At 45.6% G+C, this 18786-nt stretch overlaps 1 protein-coding gene across 2 annotated transcripts in view; it reads left to right on the top strand.

The window, feature by feature from the left end:
• Window positions 1-231: 231 nt before the first annotated feature.
• Window positions 232-18786, top strand: part of pde4ba (phosphodiesterase 4B, cAMP-specific a) — an 87398-nt gene continuing 68843 nt past the window's right edge. Inside the window, exons 1-2 of one of the 2 annotated variants that reach the window (XM_027027065.3) lie at window positions 232-323; window positions 8507-8745. In XM_027027065.3, the coding sequence (XP_026882866.2) occupies window positions 282-323; window positions 8507-8745 (281 nt within the window). In that variant the 5' untranslated portion in view covers window positions 232-281. Of the gene's footprint in view, window positions 324-8506; window positions 8746-15961; window positions 16170-16648; window positions 17193-18786 lie in introns of those variants that run through there. The other variant, XM_027027067.3, reaches the window with a different exon arrangement.

The following is an 18786-nucleotide window of genomic DNA, read 5'->3' as shown; positions in this document are numbered from 1 at the left end:
TAAATTAGTTTTATAGTTCTCCATGCCAACTTTGAATAGAGAACTGTGTGTATTATGTCTAAGTGTTAATGGCAGCTGATTGGTCAGTATAGCAGTGTGGGCATGGCTTGTATATGCCACAGGCTTTCTGCTTATCTTGGACATAATACACGTAGTTAGGTTGAGAGAAAATTGATTTAATCTCTTTTTCTAAAATGTTAAATCTTTTTCTTTTTTTTTTCGCCCAGGTGTGCAAGTGGAGCTGGCCTTTTTTGGACAGGGCAGGGAAGACTCCACATAAGATGAAGAAGAGCAGAAGTGTGTTGAGCGTGTCACCCAACGAGGTAAGAACGTTTATGTCATGCTTGATGAAAAACCACAAAGTGTCTCAACAGTATGGCTTTGGAGATAAAAAGGAAACCCACAGCCATTGGGGTGGGGAGACTTGCTTTTTGGGCTGATTTGTAAAACTCCTGAGAGTGAGTTGCAACAAGAGGGAAGGGAGTGGAGAGAGAGAGAGAGAGAGAGAGAGAGAGAGAGAGAGAGAGAGAGAGGAGAGAGAGAGTGGGGGGAGAGGGAGAGAGAGAGAGTGGGGAGAGAGAGAGAGGGAGAGAGAGAGAGAGAGAGAGAGAGAGAGAGAGAGAGAGAGAGAGAGTGTGGGGGAGAGAGAGTGGGGGGAGAGAGAGAGGGGAGAGAGAGAGAGAGAGGGGAGAGAGAGGGAGAGAGAGAGTGGGGGGAGAGGGAGAGAGAGAGTGGGGGGGAGAGAGAGAGGGAGAGAGAGAGAGAGAGAGAGAGAGAGAGAGTGGGGGGAGAGAGAGTGGGGGAGAGAGAGAGGGAGAGAGAGAGTGGGGGAGAGAGAGAGGAGAGAGAGAGTGGGGGGAGAGAGAGAGGGAGAGAGAGAGAGTGGGGGGAGAGAGAGAGGGAGAGAGAGAGTGGGGGGAGAGAGAGAGAGAGGAGAGAGAGGAGAGAGTGGGGGAGAGAGAGAGAGAGAGAGAGTGGGGGGAGAGAGAGAGGGAGAGAGAGAGAGAGAGAGTGGGGGGAGAGAGAGAGGGAGAGAGAGAGAGAGAGAGAGAGAGTGTGGGGGAGAGAGAGAGAGAGAGAGAGAGAGAGAGAGAGAGATGTGTCCTCAGAAAAGAGTGAGAGGTGAGGTAGAGTGAAAAGAGACAGCAAAAGAAAGGGTGATCAGATAAGAGTGAGACATGAGGTCCTCAGACAAGAGACAAGCAGCTGATCAGACCCAGTCCAGCTGCTCCCTGGCACAGCAGACAACGGCCTTAGAGCTCGCCAAGAATCCATGCGGCACTGCCCTCTCCTTCTGCATTTCTCTCTTCCCCTGCTCTGTCCCTTATTGTATAGAGGCATCCAAATGGGACATTTGGGTCAGCGCTTCTGTCAGCGGCTGGTGCTCTGGCCTCTCTTTGCTGTTCTTTCATGTTTTGTATGAGGGATTCTTTAAAGGAATTTTTGTCATTTTGTTTAAGCTTACTGATCGCCGTGTTTATTCATTGGATTTATTAAAAAGACGTGGGTAACTTGAATATGGAGATATGTAAAAAATGAGTACTGTAGAATAATAATTTCACTGCATACAATGGTAAGGTAGCAGAGGTTAAGATTTGTTAAGGTATTGTGTTATCCTTATTGATGGTGATTGTTACAAAATCCTTCCCTGTTTTACACATTAGCATCCTGCTCTACTTTTGCTGCCATGTAATGTTCAAGACACAAACACAACCTCAGCCACAGCACACAGACACAAACACAACCTCAGCCACAGCACACAGACACAAACACAACCTCAGCCACAGCACACAGACACAAACACAACCTCAGCCACAGTACACAGACACAACCTCAGCCTGAGCACACAGACACAAACACAACCTCAAGCTCAGCACAGAAACACAGACACAACCTCAGCCACAGCACACAGACACAACCTCAGCCTGAGCACACAGACACAAACACAACCTCAGTCACAGCACACAGGCACAAACACAACCTCAGCCACAGCACACAGACACAAACACAACCTCAGCCACAGCACACAGACACAAACACAACCTCAGCCACCGCACACAGACACAAACACAACCTCGGGCTCAGCACAGAGGCACAATCAAAACCTCAGCCACAGCACACAGACACAAACGCAACCTCAAGCTCAGCACACAGACACAAACACAACCTCAGCCACAGCACACAGACACAAACACAACCTCAAGCTCTGCACACAGGCACAAACACAACCTCAGCACCTCAGGCACAGCACACAGACACAAACACAACCTCAAGCTCAGCACACAGACACAAACACAACCTCAGCCACACAGGCAGAAGCACAACTTCAACTTCTGCACAACCTCAACCTGAGTTTGTGCTATTCATTGTAGAGTGGTATATGTGTCATATAAGTGTGGTTCTTCAATATCTTTTTCTCCATAATCTCACAAATGTAGACAGCTAAGGAAACCCAAGGAGCTGAATTATATTCAAAACCCTTTCAGCACATGTGTTATATTACAAGCTTTAGTCCACCAAGGCTGCTCCACTTTCACTCATCCGAGAAAAATTCCCATTGAGGGACCGTGTATGGCTCGTTTCTATGGTTACATACCCTCCCTACCACCCTCCCTCAAGTCTCCAGGACTGTGGCTCTTCCTAAACCCACACTTACTTTTCAACGGCTTGCTGAAACATGATCCTGCTTTGTGCAAAATCCATCCCACTACCCACTGATTCACTGGCTTTAGCTCCCGTTCCCCTGCCTAGAGTCCTGCTCTGAGTCCTAATTGACTCGTGCCTTTAATTGGTTTTGCAGTGCTACACCACATAATTGAGTGGTTTTTCCCTCAAATAAGGAATGTTGTGGTTTGATCCTGTCAGTGCAATTAGTCCCTGTAGTTGCTTATTAAATAACACGCAGATTTTCCCCATGCCTTTAGTTCATTCATTCATTTGCCCTCTACACTCCAACAGCTGGCCTTCTGCTTTTCACAACCTCCAGTCATTTGGAAAAACACAAACACGCTCACATAAATGCTCACAGACATACTCACGCGCACACGTACCTTGTGAATTGATTTTTTTCCCCCATAGTGCAAAGCTGCGTTCATACTTGGAATAAGACAACAGCCACGTCAGGAGACGCAGCAGGCTTTTCCGAGTGTCCGTGCCTGTGTGTTTTTATGCTTTTTTATGAAGAAAAAGTACACTTAATGATTGCTTCTTTTTTTTTTGGACTCCAGCCTCCTCGTTATCTGCTTTTCTTTCCACGGTATAATGGGTGAATGCAGACGGAACACTGGGTAGGCACTGTGTGCTGTGTAAAGACGCCTGTGTCGCCTGTGTAAAGACGCCTGTGTCTCAGGTTCCCTCCCTCCATTCTCCCATGCGGGGCTCTGTCGCCAGCCTTCTCTGCTGCTGGGCTCTGTCTGTTTTCTGGCATTTCCTCCATGCTTGGCTGATGTTGAATGCTGATGCTGAATGCTGCTTGACAAAGCGCCTTTTCAGACCAGCACGAACAGCTGCGTAATCCATGTACAGGTCATCACCTAAGCAAGTGAATCACGGTGTTTCTGTCTAGTGCTTGACGTGCTGGGTTAGGCTCATGTAAATGATCGGTGAAATGACAAGCACAGCAGTAATCTAACACACTTGGTCACACTGGTGTGACTGTACTTTACCCCAGGCTTTGGGAAAAGGTGTCCCTCTTGAGACAAGTACACAGAAGTAAAAAATGTCACAGAAAGATTGTAGGGCCACAGATTGCAATTGCTATTTGCCCTTGCAAATACACCTTCAGTTACTGTGTTTATTTAGCTTTATACTCTTACATTCATGGATAACTCTTTTATTGATATAATGATAATTTTGCTCACGGTTTTAAAAAGCTTTTCTTTAATTTACTTGCCTTTTCTTTCCTTTTTTAGTTAAGCATGCTTAGAGGATATAACATTGCATTATATTTAAAACTCTGGCGCACTGTAGCCTAAGGTCAGTTTGTATTTTGCATTTCCCACAGACTGTGGGAGGAATGGAGATAATTCGTTTGACTACTGATGCGGTTTTACCTTGAGAATGGTGTGCTGGGGCAGCTGTGAATCCCAGCCCAGCGTGATGCTGCATTAGTTTCACGACTAGAAAGGGCTGCGGTCTCGGGGATGTGTGGCCTCTGGCAGTGAGCCGAGACGGCCGCAGACGTTTCCAGAGACCGCGCTCCTTTAGAAGGTCACCCCTGGGCTCCCACACGGGGAGATCTGGGCATACCTAATGTATGACTCAGGATGACTCAGACTCTGGTTCACCTGGGGATACCATGCTACAGAATGGTGAGAGCAGACATGTTGTGAACGGAAGGGGATGTCCTTTAATCTGTGGAGCTGAAGACCCAGCTGAGATGTGCCTCTGTGGAGCTGTTAAAGGCTCCCTTGCTTGTAGATATCTTTGGAGCTTTTGGGTTCAAATAAAGCACATTATCACTTTGTATCATCACAAAGCTATCAGTCCTTATGACAATCCAAATCTAATATGAAGCCATCGAGGTGTACATTGCTGACACATTTGTCTATTAGTGTGGTTTGGCATGTATTTTTTTCTATTAATGTTTTTGTTAATGGGATTGTTTTCCACTGTATCAGTGCTGGGGAATCAGGAGGGCTTTCCACAGTTAATTGACAAAACCCTTTTCTTAAAGTCAAACGTTCTTAAAGTCAAACCAAGTTCTGGTCACTAACATGACTAGGATGCTAGTATTACCACTGGTAATAACCTTATTAAATCAAGCTCTATACACGTTCACTTAGAATAGAAACAATCGCACGGAATGATTAATAGGAGGTGCACTCAACATGTTGAGTGCCAGACACATTCGGGTGTAGATGACGCCTTCCCTCTGTGTTGGCTCCGTGAGGGACTGGAGGCCAGCCCGGGATCAGGACGCTTATGTGGGCCGACTTACGCTGCCTTTTTTTGGACTTCACCGCACAGACTGTTCGTGGAGCTGGGAAATATTGAAAGCGCTGCTGAACTGAACTTCCTGACATCCTCTTCATGAGGTATCCAATCACGATTTTCTTTTTTCTTTTTCATGTTTTGGGTTAAGAGTAATTATTCGCCTTATAACTTTCTTGCTTGGCGTATTTATAACACTCACTTCTTATGTTTGTACACGAGAAATGTTCTTACACAAGCTGCAACTGTCTGCTTTTGTGCAGTTTTGTTCTATTTATCATAGTTCCAAAATATAAAGTGAGTTCAGTCAATTCATTTACAAGGGCACGCGGTATGAAATTGGAATCACATTTTGTCCGTCGGTCCAGTCGTGGGAGATGCGGGTTCCTCTTGACTCCGCTGGTGATGTGTGAAGTAGGAGTGTGTGGGTGTGTTTTCGTGTCTTTAGCATCTAGCACTCTCTACCGCTGCTGTAGGAGTGTTGCTGTGTTGCTGTCTTCTGTATTTCTTTAATGCATTCATGTCTCTCCGAACATTTTGCATTTTTACCGGTGAACTGTATCTTATGCGTGTGTCCCGTTTTCGGGTTTAAAGTTCACATTATCATTTCACTTGAATAAAAGGCTTCAAAAAACATCAGTTCATATTGAGCATGCTAATGCATTGCTTGTAAGTACAATGGGTAATGATTGAAGTTAGAGGCTAAAGACCAGGTATCTTCAGGAGTGATATGGCCTATCACCCATCCAGGTCTGAAACTTTTATTACTATATTCATTACAATACTGAGCAGTTTAAAAAAGGTCAGTACACAATTTTACGGTATATCCAAAATTGACACGTTATGTTATTGGTGTTTTTTAAAAAAACCAAAAACAAACTTTGTTTATTGAGTTTTGTGTCATCAGAACATTTATAAAACGGAAAAATATTTGACAGTTCATGGTATTACTGCTTTATCTTTCTGACACGGGACCCACCCCCCACGAGTCACGTGGTGCGGGTTCACTCTTTGTAGCCACGCCCTCCGTGTAAGCGCACAGCTGCAGGGGGTTTAATGTTTTGTGTTTTGTCTGTCTAGTTAAACCTCCGCTGGTGTGTGCGTTGTGTTGGTCATTGTTTGTTCGCTGATGTGTGTAAAACGTGTGTGTGGTCATTGTGAAATGGTACTGTAGCGTGTGTGTAGTTAAACGTGTAAGTCATGTCCTTTGTTAGTGTTGCGTATGAGTGCTACTGTTGTCGTTCGTGTCTTATGTTAATAAATGGTTGATGATATCGAGGGAGTCTGGTAGCGTTAATCTTTCAGTGTCTAAAGACAGCTCAGTGGTTGGGCTGCTTGACTTGTAAGCAGAAGGTTGCTGGTTCAAACCCACCACTGCCAAGCTGCTGCTATTGGGCCCCTCAGCAAGGCCCTTAACTCTCAACTTGTGCTCAGTCATGATTGTAAGTTACTTTGGATAAAAGTGTCAGCTAAACGCTGTAAATGAAGAACACTGCTAAATAAGTTCTCAGAGTCTGACAAGTATAGAACGTGTTTTTAAACTAAGTCTCTACTGTATCTGAGCATTCTGTGAGTTCTCGTCAACGTGATTAGTAAAATGGCATTTCGAATATCCCCCAGGCCTACCCCACAGGCCTGGAAATGAGAGTTATTAAGGTATTATTACAGTCTGACAAAATGAGCCTTTGCTTTATTTGATCATGGAAGACAGAAATGTATTGTAACTCAGACATGTGAATGCCTTAGCGACATCTGGCTAATTATATGGTTGCGTGACAACTTACCCTCTCATGGATACTGAATGGGGTTGCTCCAGCTTCAGTGGGGGTTGATGGGGTGCTGCTCCAGCTTCAGTGGGGGTTGATGGGACGTTGCTCCAGCTTCAGTGGGGGTTGATGGGGTGCTGCTCCAGCTTCAGTGGGGGTTGATAGGGTGCTGCTCCAGCTTCAGTGGGGGTTGATGGGGTGCTGCTCCAGCTTCAGTGGGGGTTGATGGGGTGCTGCTCCAGCTTCAGTGGGGGTTGATGGGGTGCTGCTCCAGCTTCAGTGGGGGTTGATGGGGTGCTGCTCCAGCTTCAGAGGGGGTTGATGGGGTGCTGCTCCAGCTTCAGTGGGGGTTGATGGGGTGTTGCTCCAGCTTCAGTGGGGGTTGATGGGGTGCTGCTCCAGCTTCAGTGGGGGTTGATGGGGTGCTGCTCCAGCTTCAGAGGGGGTTGATAGGGTGCTGCTCCAGCTTCAGTGGGGGTTGATGGGGTGCTGCTCCAGCTTCAGTGGGGGTTGATGGGACGTTGATTCAACTTTGTCGGGGTTGATGGGCAGTGGCTCCAACATTTTGGGGGTTTTATGGGGGGGGGGGGGGGGGGGTTGCTCTGGTTTTGTGGGGATTGATGCAGGCTGCCAAAATATGAATATTACTACTGTGCTGTAAAACATTACATTGTTTAACATAGAAGTTGCATGGAGGTGTGGTGACTGCATAAAAATAGGCCTAAAACTAGTAAGTCTTTTACTGCCGTTTGTACTTTAGTGAGGAAGGGAAACACTCGCAAATGAACGAACAAGATCAAGTTAACTTAGCAAGTTATGAAGACACCTAAGTGCTACAAAGCTTAATGAGGAATTGCAACTTTGATCGAGAAAGGGATGTTCATGTTTTTCTGTTGTTGAAGGAGCAAAAACAAATTTTGCCACCAAAATTAGCAAACAATATTTATGAAAGTGATTATGATCAGCGCAAATGAGGTGAAGAATCAAACTGCTTTGTAGTCTTTGAATGAACCAGTTCACGCTCCATGGATGGGGTCCCCCACATGGAGGAGGTTTAAAATGGATTTAGTACAGGATCTCCAGAACATCCAGGACATTAAGTGTCTTTTTTCTAAAGATACAGTACTTCACATTAGATGTGGCATTTTATGTCTAAAAAGGATTATGCACTATGCTATACATACAAGGATTATACTTGTAAATCTTTCATAAAGCATAATCACACCTTGTTAGAAATAAATAACTTGGTGGTTTATCTGGTCATGTGACTGAGGGTATGCCAATGTGTCTTAGTGATTCTAACTTATTTCTAGAGAGTTAAGTGGTAGAGGAGGGGGAGGAGGTTGTTATTCTTCAAAAACAGGTTTATATTTATTGTCTGATGCACATTATGGATTTCTGACATGGGTGTGCCAACTTGGACAAGACTTGGTCTTTCTGTACTGTAACTGTACTGTACTGGCTACGATACATTCAATGAGTAAATGACAAAGTACTTTTATAAGTCCCTCTGGATAAGAGCGTCTGCCAAATGCCATAAATGCAAAATGTGTAGTATTGCTTTACACAGGCCTATTGCAGTTTCTCCCACTGTTGAAGTGTTGATTTTAAGACTCATGTTGCCCTCTAGTGGCGAGAGTTGGTGGCGCAGTTTCATAAAGGACACGTTCCATATCTGCAAAAAGACATGCATTAACTTTACCTGGCCCAGGTGCATTCCTTGCATTTACCAGTGTTTCCATTCCTTTTTTTGTCCTCATCTCCTGCTTACTCCCTCTCTTTCTCTTTCGTCCTCTCTGTGTGTGCAGGACAGTAAAGAGCCTCCAGACAGTGGTCTCACCGACTCGTTCACGTCTTCTGCCTACACACTGGGAGTGGACTTGCGCCGGTGGCGACGCCGTTTCTCTGGCAACTTGCAGCTGCCCCCGCTGTCATGGCGACAGGCAGAGAGGTGCCGCACCCCTGATGAGGAGCTCATCTGCAGGCCGACCTCGCTACCCTTCAACACGACCCCGCGCATCGACATCACGCCAGTGGACTCGGAGTGGTGAGTCCCCCTCTGAAGGGCGCTCTCCTTGACCAACTGGTACATGAGTTGTTCTGCCACATGCACAGGATTTCAAAGGGTCCAAAAAGGTTTCCTTGCTTGTACCTGGGTTTGTCCGCGTGCTTAAAAGTGCTGTGTGGGAATACGTGTGTGCGCACCATGCGTGCCAATCTGGCCACGTGGTTACATGTAAAAGTGTAACGCTTAAGTAACCAGATAGTGAGACTATTGTTGGTTTGGCCTATTGCACTATTGCACATCGGATTTGAAATGATCCGGTGATTATGAGGTTAAAGTGCAGAATGTCAGCTTTATTTTGAGGGTGTACATGTTTATACTGAGCCATATACGAATACCAACTATTTTTATACATAGCACTACTCCCAATTTTTAGGGGCAGTTAGTGAAAGTGAAATTCATATAGAAATGAAATGGAGTTTGGATTGGGTGATAGACTTAGCCAGTCACTGACTTACAGAACACAGCTAAAAAGCTGTAGGACACTCACTCAGGTGAAAGTTATGAAATGAATTCTGCACTCAGCAAAAATGATCTACAATAGAATCCAAGTCCAAATTCCGGTCTCTGGCATTTTCAGTGCTGAGAACCATGGAACAAAACAGCAAACTCATTGAGTCTATCCTGTCTTCTGAAGTAAGCACCCCATTTAGGAAGTTTGTTTAATTTATCCATCTGTGCACATTTTTCTTTTCGCTTTTGGGCTCCACATTTGTGCTTGAATTTACCAACCGTACATCACTGGTACACTACAAAATACATAAAAAAGTCACAGCGTCCTCTACTGTTAATCTAAATGTTTAAGATAGACTACCTATTTGGGTTGCAAATAAGAAGCCAAACAAGAATTTTTCCAAGAACCATTACAATTTTTTGTGCATATTTTGATCAAATATATATATATATATATATATATATATATATATATATATATATATATATATATATATATATATATATATATATATAATTTTTTAGAAGTATTTTTTATTTAAAGTAATGAATTACTTTAATGTTTTAATATTATTGTTATGTTAATGGTTCCATTCATGATTTATAGATGCAGTGTAAACTCTGAACTGGAATTGTAGGCCAGTCACTGAAGGATTGCCCTTGATTGACTTAAACTATTGGCCTTTTGTCTGAATAGTTAAGATAGATACTTCTATTAGGCTTTCACACATCCCTTTCTCTGTCACTCTGGGACCCATTAATATTAACATTTGTTATGGAGCTCTACAGCTTTTTATGCAGTTTTATCCACCTGTAATCTATCTTTTTTTTTTTATTCATGAGGTGTCTCCAAGGCGTTTGCATATTGTAGTGAACCCTCAAAGATCATGATGGCTTATTCTTCTCTTTAGTCTCTGACACATACAGTATGTCTACTAGTGTCACTGAATTGTTCAACTGGGTAGGATAGTCCTCCTGGGATATGTATTGCTCTGGCCTTCAGTGTTTTTTTGCTATTACTAAGATCAGCAGGTGTTATTGCTTGTATTTCTCAAGCAGTTGATTCTGATCCCGATGATCCCACAGGCTTTGCCTGTGGATGATTGGTTCATTTCGATCGTTCAGTCTCATGAAGACCTGTTTTAATTACACTGTAAAGTCTCTTGAATTTTCAGGCTGAGAGACAAAGGAAGCAGAGTCGAGGTACTAACACCACATCTAGAGTCAGCCCTAGTAGGTTGCTTGTAACATCACATCTAGAGTCAGCGCTAGACTCTTGGTTTGCTTGAACAGGTGATGCGGTGACAACCAGCTGAGAAGCCAAAACCATTGTTCAGGAATACAGGGCAAAAACGAATGAAATTTATGTTGCTGTCCAATTCAATAGTCTGCATTATTATTAGAGCGGGTTAAAGCTTAATCTTAATTCTTAAGTTTAATTCTGTCCCTGACCGAGTGCCTAGAATTGCTGAAGGGTGGATTGAGAAGGTGTAAACTCACATTAGTGCCTGTGAAGCATATTACCACTGAGCCGTATCTGATTTCCCGGAAACCTGAGAGACCCCCTCCAGGTATGAGAGACCGAAGCAGCTCAGGTGTCTACAGTGTTTCATTACTGGCACAGAAAGGCAGACAGATGCTGTTGTGATGGGGAACTTGCTCATTGTGTTTTCGCTCCTAAAGCCTGGCTCATACAGCTCACGAAGTCCCGGTTGTAGTGCATGTTGTGTACTGGTTCTGCGTACAGTCTGCTTGCTCTCTATTGGCTGGCTGTGTGTTGTAAGGATATCAGAGAGTCATGGCTCTAGAGAATCTTTATTTCCCCTGTTAACAAAGAGGAGAAATAACCAAACAAAGGTTGTGTAAATATTGAATATTATTATAGCTTTTTATGTGTATGGTAGAAAAAACATTAATATTTAAATGATTGTGGCCTCTTTCAAATATATATATATATATATATATATATATATATATATATATATATATATATATATATATATCCATATATGCCCCATGTTGTACGTTTGTTATAAACAGTTAATACATACAGATTAATATGATTTTAACATGTAAAAATATGTATCTTGCATGTTATGAAACTGTTATAGTTTTAGTATGAAATGTATGTGGTCGATCTGAACCATGTTTATTTATTAATCAATCTAAAAATGTCATTCCAGCTTTTTCCCCAAAGAGGGAATCACTGATACAAGTTGTACAGACCTGTCTTTGTGCTGTTACCGCCCTATAGAGCAAGGGTTTCGTTTTCAATTCTGGAGTAATTTAACTGGCATCTTGAGAATTTTCTCGAAAAGTAACAGACCGGATGAACTATTCCTGACTCATCCTCTTGCATCCACCTCTAATTTAAAACGGCGCTCAAAATTTGTAGCAGCAAGCACAGGAGCAACAAAGCAAAGTCTTGACAGACTCAAACGCATGTTGACATTCCGAAGCCCAAACCAACGGCTGCGAGAGGTCAATTATCAGTAAGTGACTCTCAGTGGTCCTTTTTGACGCAGGCTGTAACAACTCAGTGCTGCTAATGGAGAAGCATATTATGTAACTAGTCGAGGCCTTGTGCATAAAGCCTCTAAAGAGGCTTTATGAAGAAAAGGCTCTCGAAGAACCTAGCTGGACAGCAAGTAATAACTCACAAGGCCCTATTCTAAAGAACCTGGGACAGGAAAAAAAAAAAAAGGAACAGTCAAAATCGTCTCCAAAAGTGCCTACCACACGGAGTAACTGCGCCAACACAGAGCATCGTCTAGACGTTGACGACGCAGATCTTTAATATTAACAGGAGGTTCATTTTCCTTTTAGCCAATCAGGTCGTCCGTTGCTGTGACGACGTCATCTCGACAGCTCACGGGTCCTTGGTGCGCCCTCGTGTGGATAACCTGAGAAACTAATTCTAATACCACAGCACGAAGAACAACTGAAACGAAAAGGCCCGAGCACGTAACAGGGCTCTTTTGATTGACAGAAATACATTTAGATCGGAGCAGTCACTGCATATGCGATGAGCATACATAAGCTCGTATCAAGACAGAACGACACACTATGCCCTGTCTAGAAATGGACTGAGAGATGTATCTGAGATACAGTGAAACTGTGGTGGTAACACACAGAAGGGTTGTCTAATGTGAGAGACACTTTAATATAAGTGCATCGTAATTGGAACTTTAATGACATTAAAAGTGCATAACATTGGACCCAGCTACACACACACACACACACACACACACACACACAAGCTATTTCAGTTGCGCAGCTCGTCACTCAACTTGAGCCATTGATTTTTTGTGTGTCTGCCCAGATGGGTCGCCAGGCACCGGTCATAGAGCACCCGTGAGTGATGACCCTGGAGGAGAAAGGGTTAGAGGTGCTCTTTACTGCCACTGCCAGGAGCTTGTGACTTGTGTTTTTTTTTTTGTTGTTTACATGAAATACTCAGCGCAGTCGTAAGAATCGGACAGCGGAACCCTTTTGTTTAGGGTTTTGGCTCTGCTCAACAATGCCGGATTTGAAATGAAGCGATCACAGCAGCACTGACAATTTTAATATCAGGGTACATACATCCATAACGGGCGAGTTATGTAAGAATTGCAGCTCTTTTCATATATTGTTCTCACGTTGTAGAGCCCCAGAAATGATTGGAGATCGGCCAGCTGCGTGCCACAGCGTCTTTAGTTCATATGAGATCTGGAAAATCAAGCCTGCGGTATAACGAAGCGCAAAGCACTCCATCATGAGAGCAGTGGGCGTTCTGCCAGCTGCAGATCTCTGGAGGAGCTGGAGGATCTTTAAGGCCAGGTCACAGTTAGCTCAAAGTATATAGACAAAATCACCGCAAAATTATAGTGACTGGGATTAGAACTGTGCGTGCGTGCGAGCATGCGTGAGTGTGTGTGTGTGTGTGTGTGTGTGTGTGTGTGCGCACGTACGCACATGAGCAGGTGCTTTTTTTTTGGTGGGAGCATTTTTTAAGAGTAATGTAAAAGAATCAAGTGTATGACAGTCTCATGATTGATGTCGCGCTGTTATATACTCAGTGCTGGATGGCCTAAGGCAAGCATTTCCATTTCCTTTACGTGGGATTACATAAGACTGAGGGTGTGTCCTGAGTGGCCTGGATGGGCCAGCGTTTCATGGCTGGGTCAGACTGAGGTCTGTTTACGCTCAGTGTAAACCTCCCTCTGTCTGAAAGCGTGAAGCTCAACTGTTCAGTTTGTCAATGAGAGAGAGAGAGAGAGAGAGAGAGAGAGAGCGAAAGCGAGTGAGCAAGTGAAAGAAAGAGAGAGCGAGAGAGAGAGAGAGAGCGTGTCAGTGTGAGAGTGAGTGAGAGGCAGAGAGAGAGAGACAGAGACAGTGTTTATGGATTTTCATAGTTTGTATCATTCCCATTTCCTCTGCATGTGAAATCCACTTGGTGTCTGACTCTGGAGCTGCTTTTAACGAGTGAAGGGAAAGTCAGAATTGTCGATATGTCAGTAACTTGCTGTAATGCACACACATGCATGCACATGCACACACACACACACACACACACACCCAGTCCCGAGTCATGTTTTGCTTGTCATTCATTGCTCCTGTGTGCAGCCAATATTAACAGTAAAGCTTTGTTTGTTCGTGTGTGAGAATGTGTATGTGTACAGTAGTGTTGTACAGATGCAGCAGTGTTACCGCATAATACAGTAGTGGTTGTATTTCCTCCGAGAGGAGTCTGACCTTCGCCTGGAAATGCAGTTCGCACTGATGAGCTCGCGCAGTCAGACAGTTGTGGAGCAGAGAGAGATTACTGACAGACGATCAGATTAGCAGAAGCCGCTTTTCAGTTCTCTACTGTTGTGTGTTTGACATTGTGTGTGGATGCCTTCGCATGACAGAGATTTTCTCTCATTCGCAAATGTGGCTGCCAACTGAGAGGCTCAGCAGCAGGCGCAAGCGCAAGTTCTCACTTGTGTCTCTTTCTCTGGCACTCTTGCGCCTCTCCTCTGTTCCTGCATCCCTCCGCCTTTGCCTCTCTGCATTTATGAACGAACTGCCGAGCTACTTCTCCTTCCCGTCTCCGGCACTCGGTTGCACGAGAGCAGTCGCGCGCGGCACCTGCGGTTGCCTGGGTCTCCACTATCGCCGCATCGCCCAGGCCTGAGGCTGGCATCGGCCTCAAAAAGGTCTGAAAAGCATCGGATTTCCAGCGTGGGACAGACAACTGAAGCTTGGCTGTAGCGAATTATGTAGATGAACGTTGCCGCTAATCCAAGCTTATTGTAACTGACCTTTAAAATGTACTTTAACGTGGGCACGCAGTGGGGTCTCTGCGGCGGAACGAGGTTCCTGTGAAGGACTCACTCGCTGAGCCAGACGCTCCCCTCACTCCAGTGAGCAGTGCTCCTGACAACCTGGTCTTACCTAGGCTTAAGTAGACTTATAGTAGAGCACGAGACACTGGCACATACGAATAGCATCTCACCTGAGTATCTTTTAGCAAAGCAGAGTGTCAGGGTAAGAAAGCACCCATTCTTATTTATACAGCACCAAAATAAATTTGCGAAGCCAGCCTTTGGTAGTAAATGACCACAGAACCACTGTATGGAACGTCATGAGCTATATTATAATGGGACTATTCAAAGATCCTGTCTTTGTTAGAGAAATGTTATTGATTTGTTAAAGTGGTATGTGAGAGTGTTGTATTGATTGCCTTATGTGACATACACCATAAAATGAAACTCCATGGTGAATTTTGGACAAAAAAAAAATCCATTCTGGGAACAGAATAATTGATTTCAGATAGTATGTGATGAATGGAATGTGTCTGCTAGCGTCAGCTTTGTTTCCTCCTCGCTTTGGCCCTTTTCATCTGTCATCCTCTGTCTACGTTTCTCTCGACCCCAGCCCGGTCTCCATGGTGAAGATTAGGCTGATGGTGCTAGCCGACTGCCAGGTGGTGGCGTGCGGAAGGCGAAACGCCGCGGTGCCTCGTCTTCAGCCTTGCGCTGGGAGAATTGGGCTAATCCGGCTGGGCTGCCAGTGCTTCGGACCCCCGCTCTGCCTGTGCCCACGCTGTACAGTGCCATCTCCAGCCGCGTCCCTACAGCAGATACTCCATCTCGGCCTCTAGCGACCTGGGCGATTAGTTGCGCCTCCATCAAAATTAGACCATTTAGCTTCTTTGTACACACAACATAGGAAATCAGGAAAGATGTGAACTCATTTTAAGAAATTACTATCCTAAAATCATTCTTTGTTTCTAAGATTGAGGTTCTCCTTTCAGGGAATCACCTTCCTCATTGCAGACTGCAGCATAGTAAGCCATCTGAGTCTGGACGGCGGTGTGACATGCGTTGAGAGACCGTAAATGTCACTGGAGTGTTATTTCCCCCAGTCAGTGCTTTGGCTTTCTCTAATTCATAATTACAAAACCAGCTCAGTCCATTCAAAACCCAAAGCCACAAGTCAGCAGGCGTCAGGCAGTGCCGTGTGTGTGCTGGGCATTCGTCGTGCTCCCCTCACAGCTAATGCTGGGTGTGTGTGTAGCTTTTTTTTTCTTCTCTTGTTGCCATCTTGACGAGCGCTGATCTGTGAAAGGCCAAAAAACATCATCAGAATTCAGCCACATTCCCTCCTTTCTGCACCGAGACACCCACCCGCTCAACCACAGGCGACCAATCGGATGCTGCCGGAGGCGGAGCATTCATCGTCACCATGCGCGTGTCTTTTTTTCCTCTTTTTCATCTCTCCAGCTATTCCGCTTATTCTAAACGAAGACACTGCCTGAGGCGTGAGAGTTAGGTGTCTTATCTCTGTGTGTCTTCACGGAGGTTGACCTAAGGAGGCAGCGACTGAGGGCGTGCCCGATCGGGAGGGCTGCAGATGGGGGCAAAGCTTTGCGCTCAACCCCCTCCGGCATTATTTCTTTTGGAGGCTCTGGGAGCTAAATGGAGAAAGTGAGTGGCTTGTGTATACTTTTGGTGCACATTGGGAGGGAGAGAGGGAGAAGAAGGAGAGACAGAGAGCAATAAACGAGAGAGTGGGGCTAAAGAAAAAAGCCAGCATGAGTGGACATAGCAGAGGCTAATGGGAGCCAACGGTGTTGAAAACAGAAACACAAACAGGGCAGAGACAGAGATTGAGAGTAGAGAGAGACAAAGAGAGAGACAGAGTCAAGGGAGACAGGAAAGGGAGACAGAGTGGGAGAGACTGAGAGCCACAGAGAGAGACTGAAATAGGCTAGGAAGTGAGAGAGAGAGAGAGAGAGAGAGAGAGAGAGAGAGAGAGAGAGAGAGAGAGAGAGAGAGAAAGGGTAGACACTGATGGGCAGACTTGGGCTAGAGGGAGTCAGATAGAGCAGAAGGGAGAAACAGAGTAGTTACAGAGAGAACTGCAGAGAGAAGCACAAGTGTGTTTTTTTTCCTCCTTTTCACAGGAAGGAGGTGTGACTGCACTCTGACGAAGGCTTCTTTTAGTGTGTCGGTAGAACTCTGCACATGAGCAGAGGATTGCTACAGTGTCCAGAGGGACAGAGTGCGAGGGAAGACGCGACAGAAAGTGCCAAATCCTCACGCTGTGGCAGAAGAGAGAGAGGGAGGGTGAAGGGCTCGCGGAACAGCTCCCGTGCCTGTTGACCTGCTTGCTCGCCTGCATGGCACGACCTCCGCCTGGAGCAAGGGGGGACTCCTGAAGAGCGTGACCCACGCTGGACGAGACCCAGGCTGCTGCACCCGCCGTCCAGCTGCGCTAGCCCCAGGCAGCATGTCGTCCGGAGAGCTGAGCGCCCCGGAGCTCGACCCCTGCATCCGCACATTTAAGGAGCACATGCACCTGGAGCTGGAGCCACCGCGGCTGAGCGCGGGAGGCAAGCACATCTCGTCCCCCAAGATGTCCCCGCGTAGCTCGCCACGCCTGTTTCGCAAACTCATGGTGAACAAGGGCAGCCGCCACCGACGACGGTTCACCGTCGCACACACCTGGTGAGTGGAGAGGAGAGGAGAGGAGAGGAGAGAAGAGGAGATGAGAGGAGATAAGAGGAGCTTTACAGTTTAGAAATGATTTCATTCTGGGTTAGGGATTTATAGATGTGTAACGTGACTGGGTGAACTTTCAAATGTAACAGTACATAAATGTAATATATTCTGAACCCATTAAACAAATAACTTTCTTTCTGTTCCAACGCTGTTTGCTTAACGGTGAGAACTGTCTGAGAGGGCTTTTCAGGATCCGTGCCGTTGGTGTGAATGAAGTTCTCCCTGACTGAGGAGAACGTGCGTGAGAATGGGGATAGCTGCACAGCTCAGGGAGGACGCGTTGTGTGAAAACCCAAGCAGCGCTGCCAGTCTGCTGTCAAGCCAGTCCCTTCCACGCTCAACCTTGCGTGTGTACTGTGGCAATCTGCCAGAGGCTGCTGAAGACGTTTGCGGTCTTCGCCACAGTGTAACTGCGCGCAGTGTGTGCCAGGCTGCGCTTTGGATGTGCACGTGCTGGCACTTTGACATCTTTAAATTGTTCAAACTGGTTTGAGCTGTTAGTGGAACGGCCAGATGGGTGATCGCCAGACCGAAACGCTGCGCAGCGCGTTCACTCGCGGACTTTCCCTTGCCATGCACACGTGTGTGTGTGTGTGTGAGAAAGCCTTTGATGGAGTGGATCAGACAAACCAAAACAGCGCTATGTGGAGAGCAGGAGAGGTGAAAACAGAGGCGTGCCAACATGTCTCTGGTAGCCTTGACGATATGCCTGTGGTAGCCATGACGACATGCCCGTGTCAGCCGTGATGACGTGCTTATGGCGGCCGCGTGACGGGCGCACAAGCTTAACCTCTTGCGTTGCTTCTGCAACCCCTTCTGCAGCTACAGCACACTTCGCCTAAGGTCACCGTGGGAACGAGCACTTCTTCATGTGACTTTTCCACGGTTTCTCTCTTAATATGTCTTTCTTCCCAGTTCTGCATAATCACCGTTCCTGGTCACACGTATTCCAGAACAGACGCTGCCAGCTACTGCCTTCTCACAGTACTTTGGACCCGTGGTTTGTTTTGTCATATCCTGTCTTTGTATTGTTTCCATTTGGTGACCTTGTAACTATTTCCTTATGTGCCACATCATGCATTCATTTTGCCCTAAATTCTGGATGTAAGACTATATTTTTGGCAGCTATCACAAAAACACAATAAATGACCTAAACGCGACCTGGACTTGGAATATGCCAGGTGGGAAGGTTACAGACCTGCGTGCTCTGATGCTCTGGTTTTTCACATCCCCTTGTCCTGTCTCTGTAGAGATAACATCATAGTTGGTGGTGTGTGAGTAGGCTAAGGTCATTTGACACTGAGGGCTATTTTGAGCGTTAGTAAATGGAACATGCTCCATCTAGACAGCTACTGCTGTATTGACCAGATATAAGGCACAGTGGTATTGCTAAGCAATTTTAGCTGACATGGTTCCATTTTGTAGTCAAACAAATAGTGAGTTTCTTGTGTGAAATAGTTATTCAAGCTACTATGCCTTTGCAAATGTATTTATGTGTGTGCGCGTGTGTGTGTGTGTGCGCATGCGTGTGTGTGTACAT

The sequence above is a fragment of the Electrophorus electricus genome, chromosome 7 (assembly GCF_041902795.1).
Source record: "Electrophorus electricus isolate QZ-2024a chromosome 7, ASM4190279v1, whole genome shotgun sequence".
NCBI lineage: Eukaryota > Metazoa > Chordata > Actinopteri > Gymnotiformes > Gymnotidae > Electrophorus > Electrophorus electricus.
This window is presented reverse-complemented; position numbering and strand designations above follow the sequence as displayed.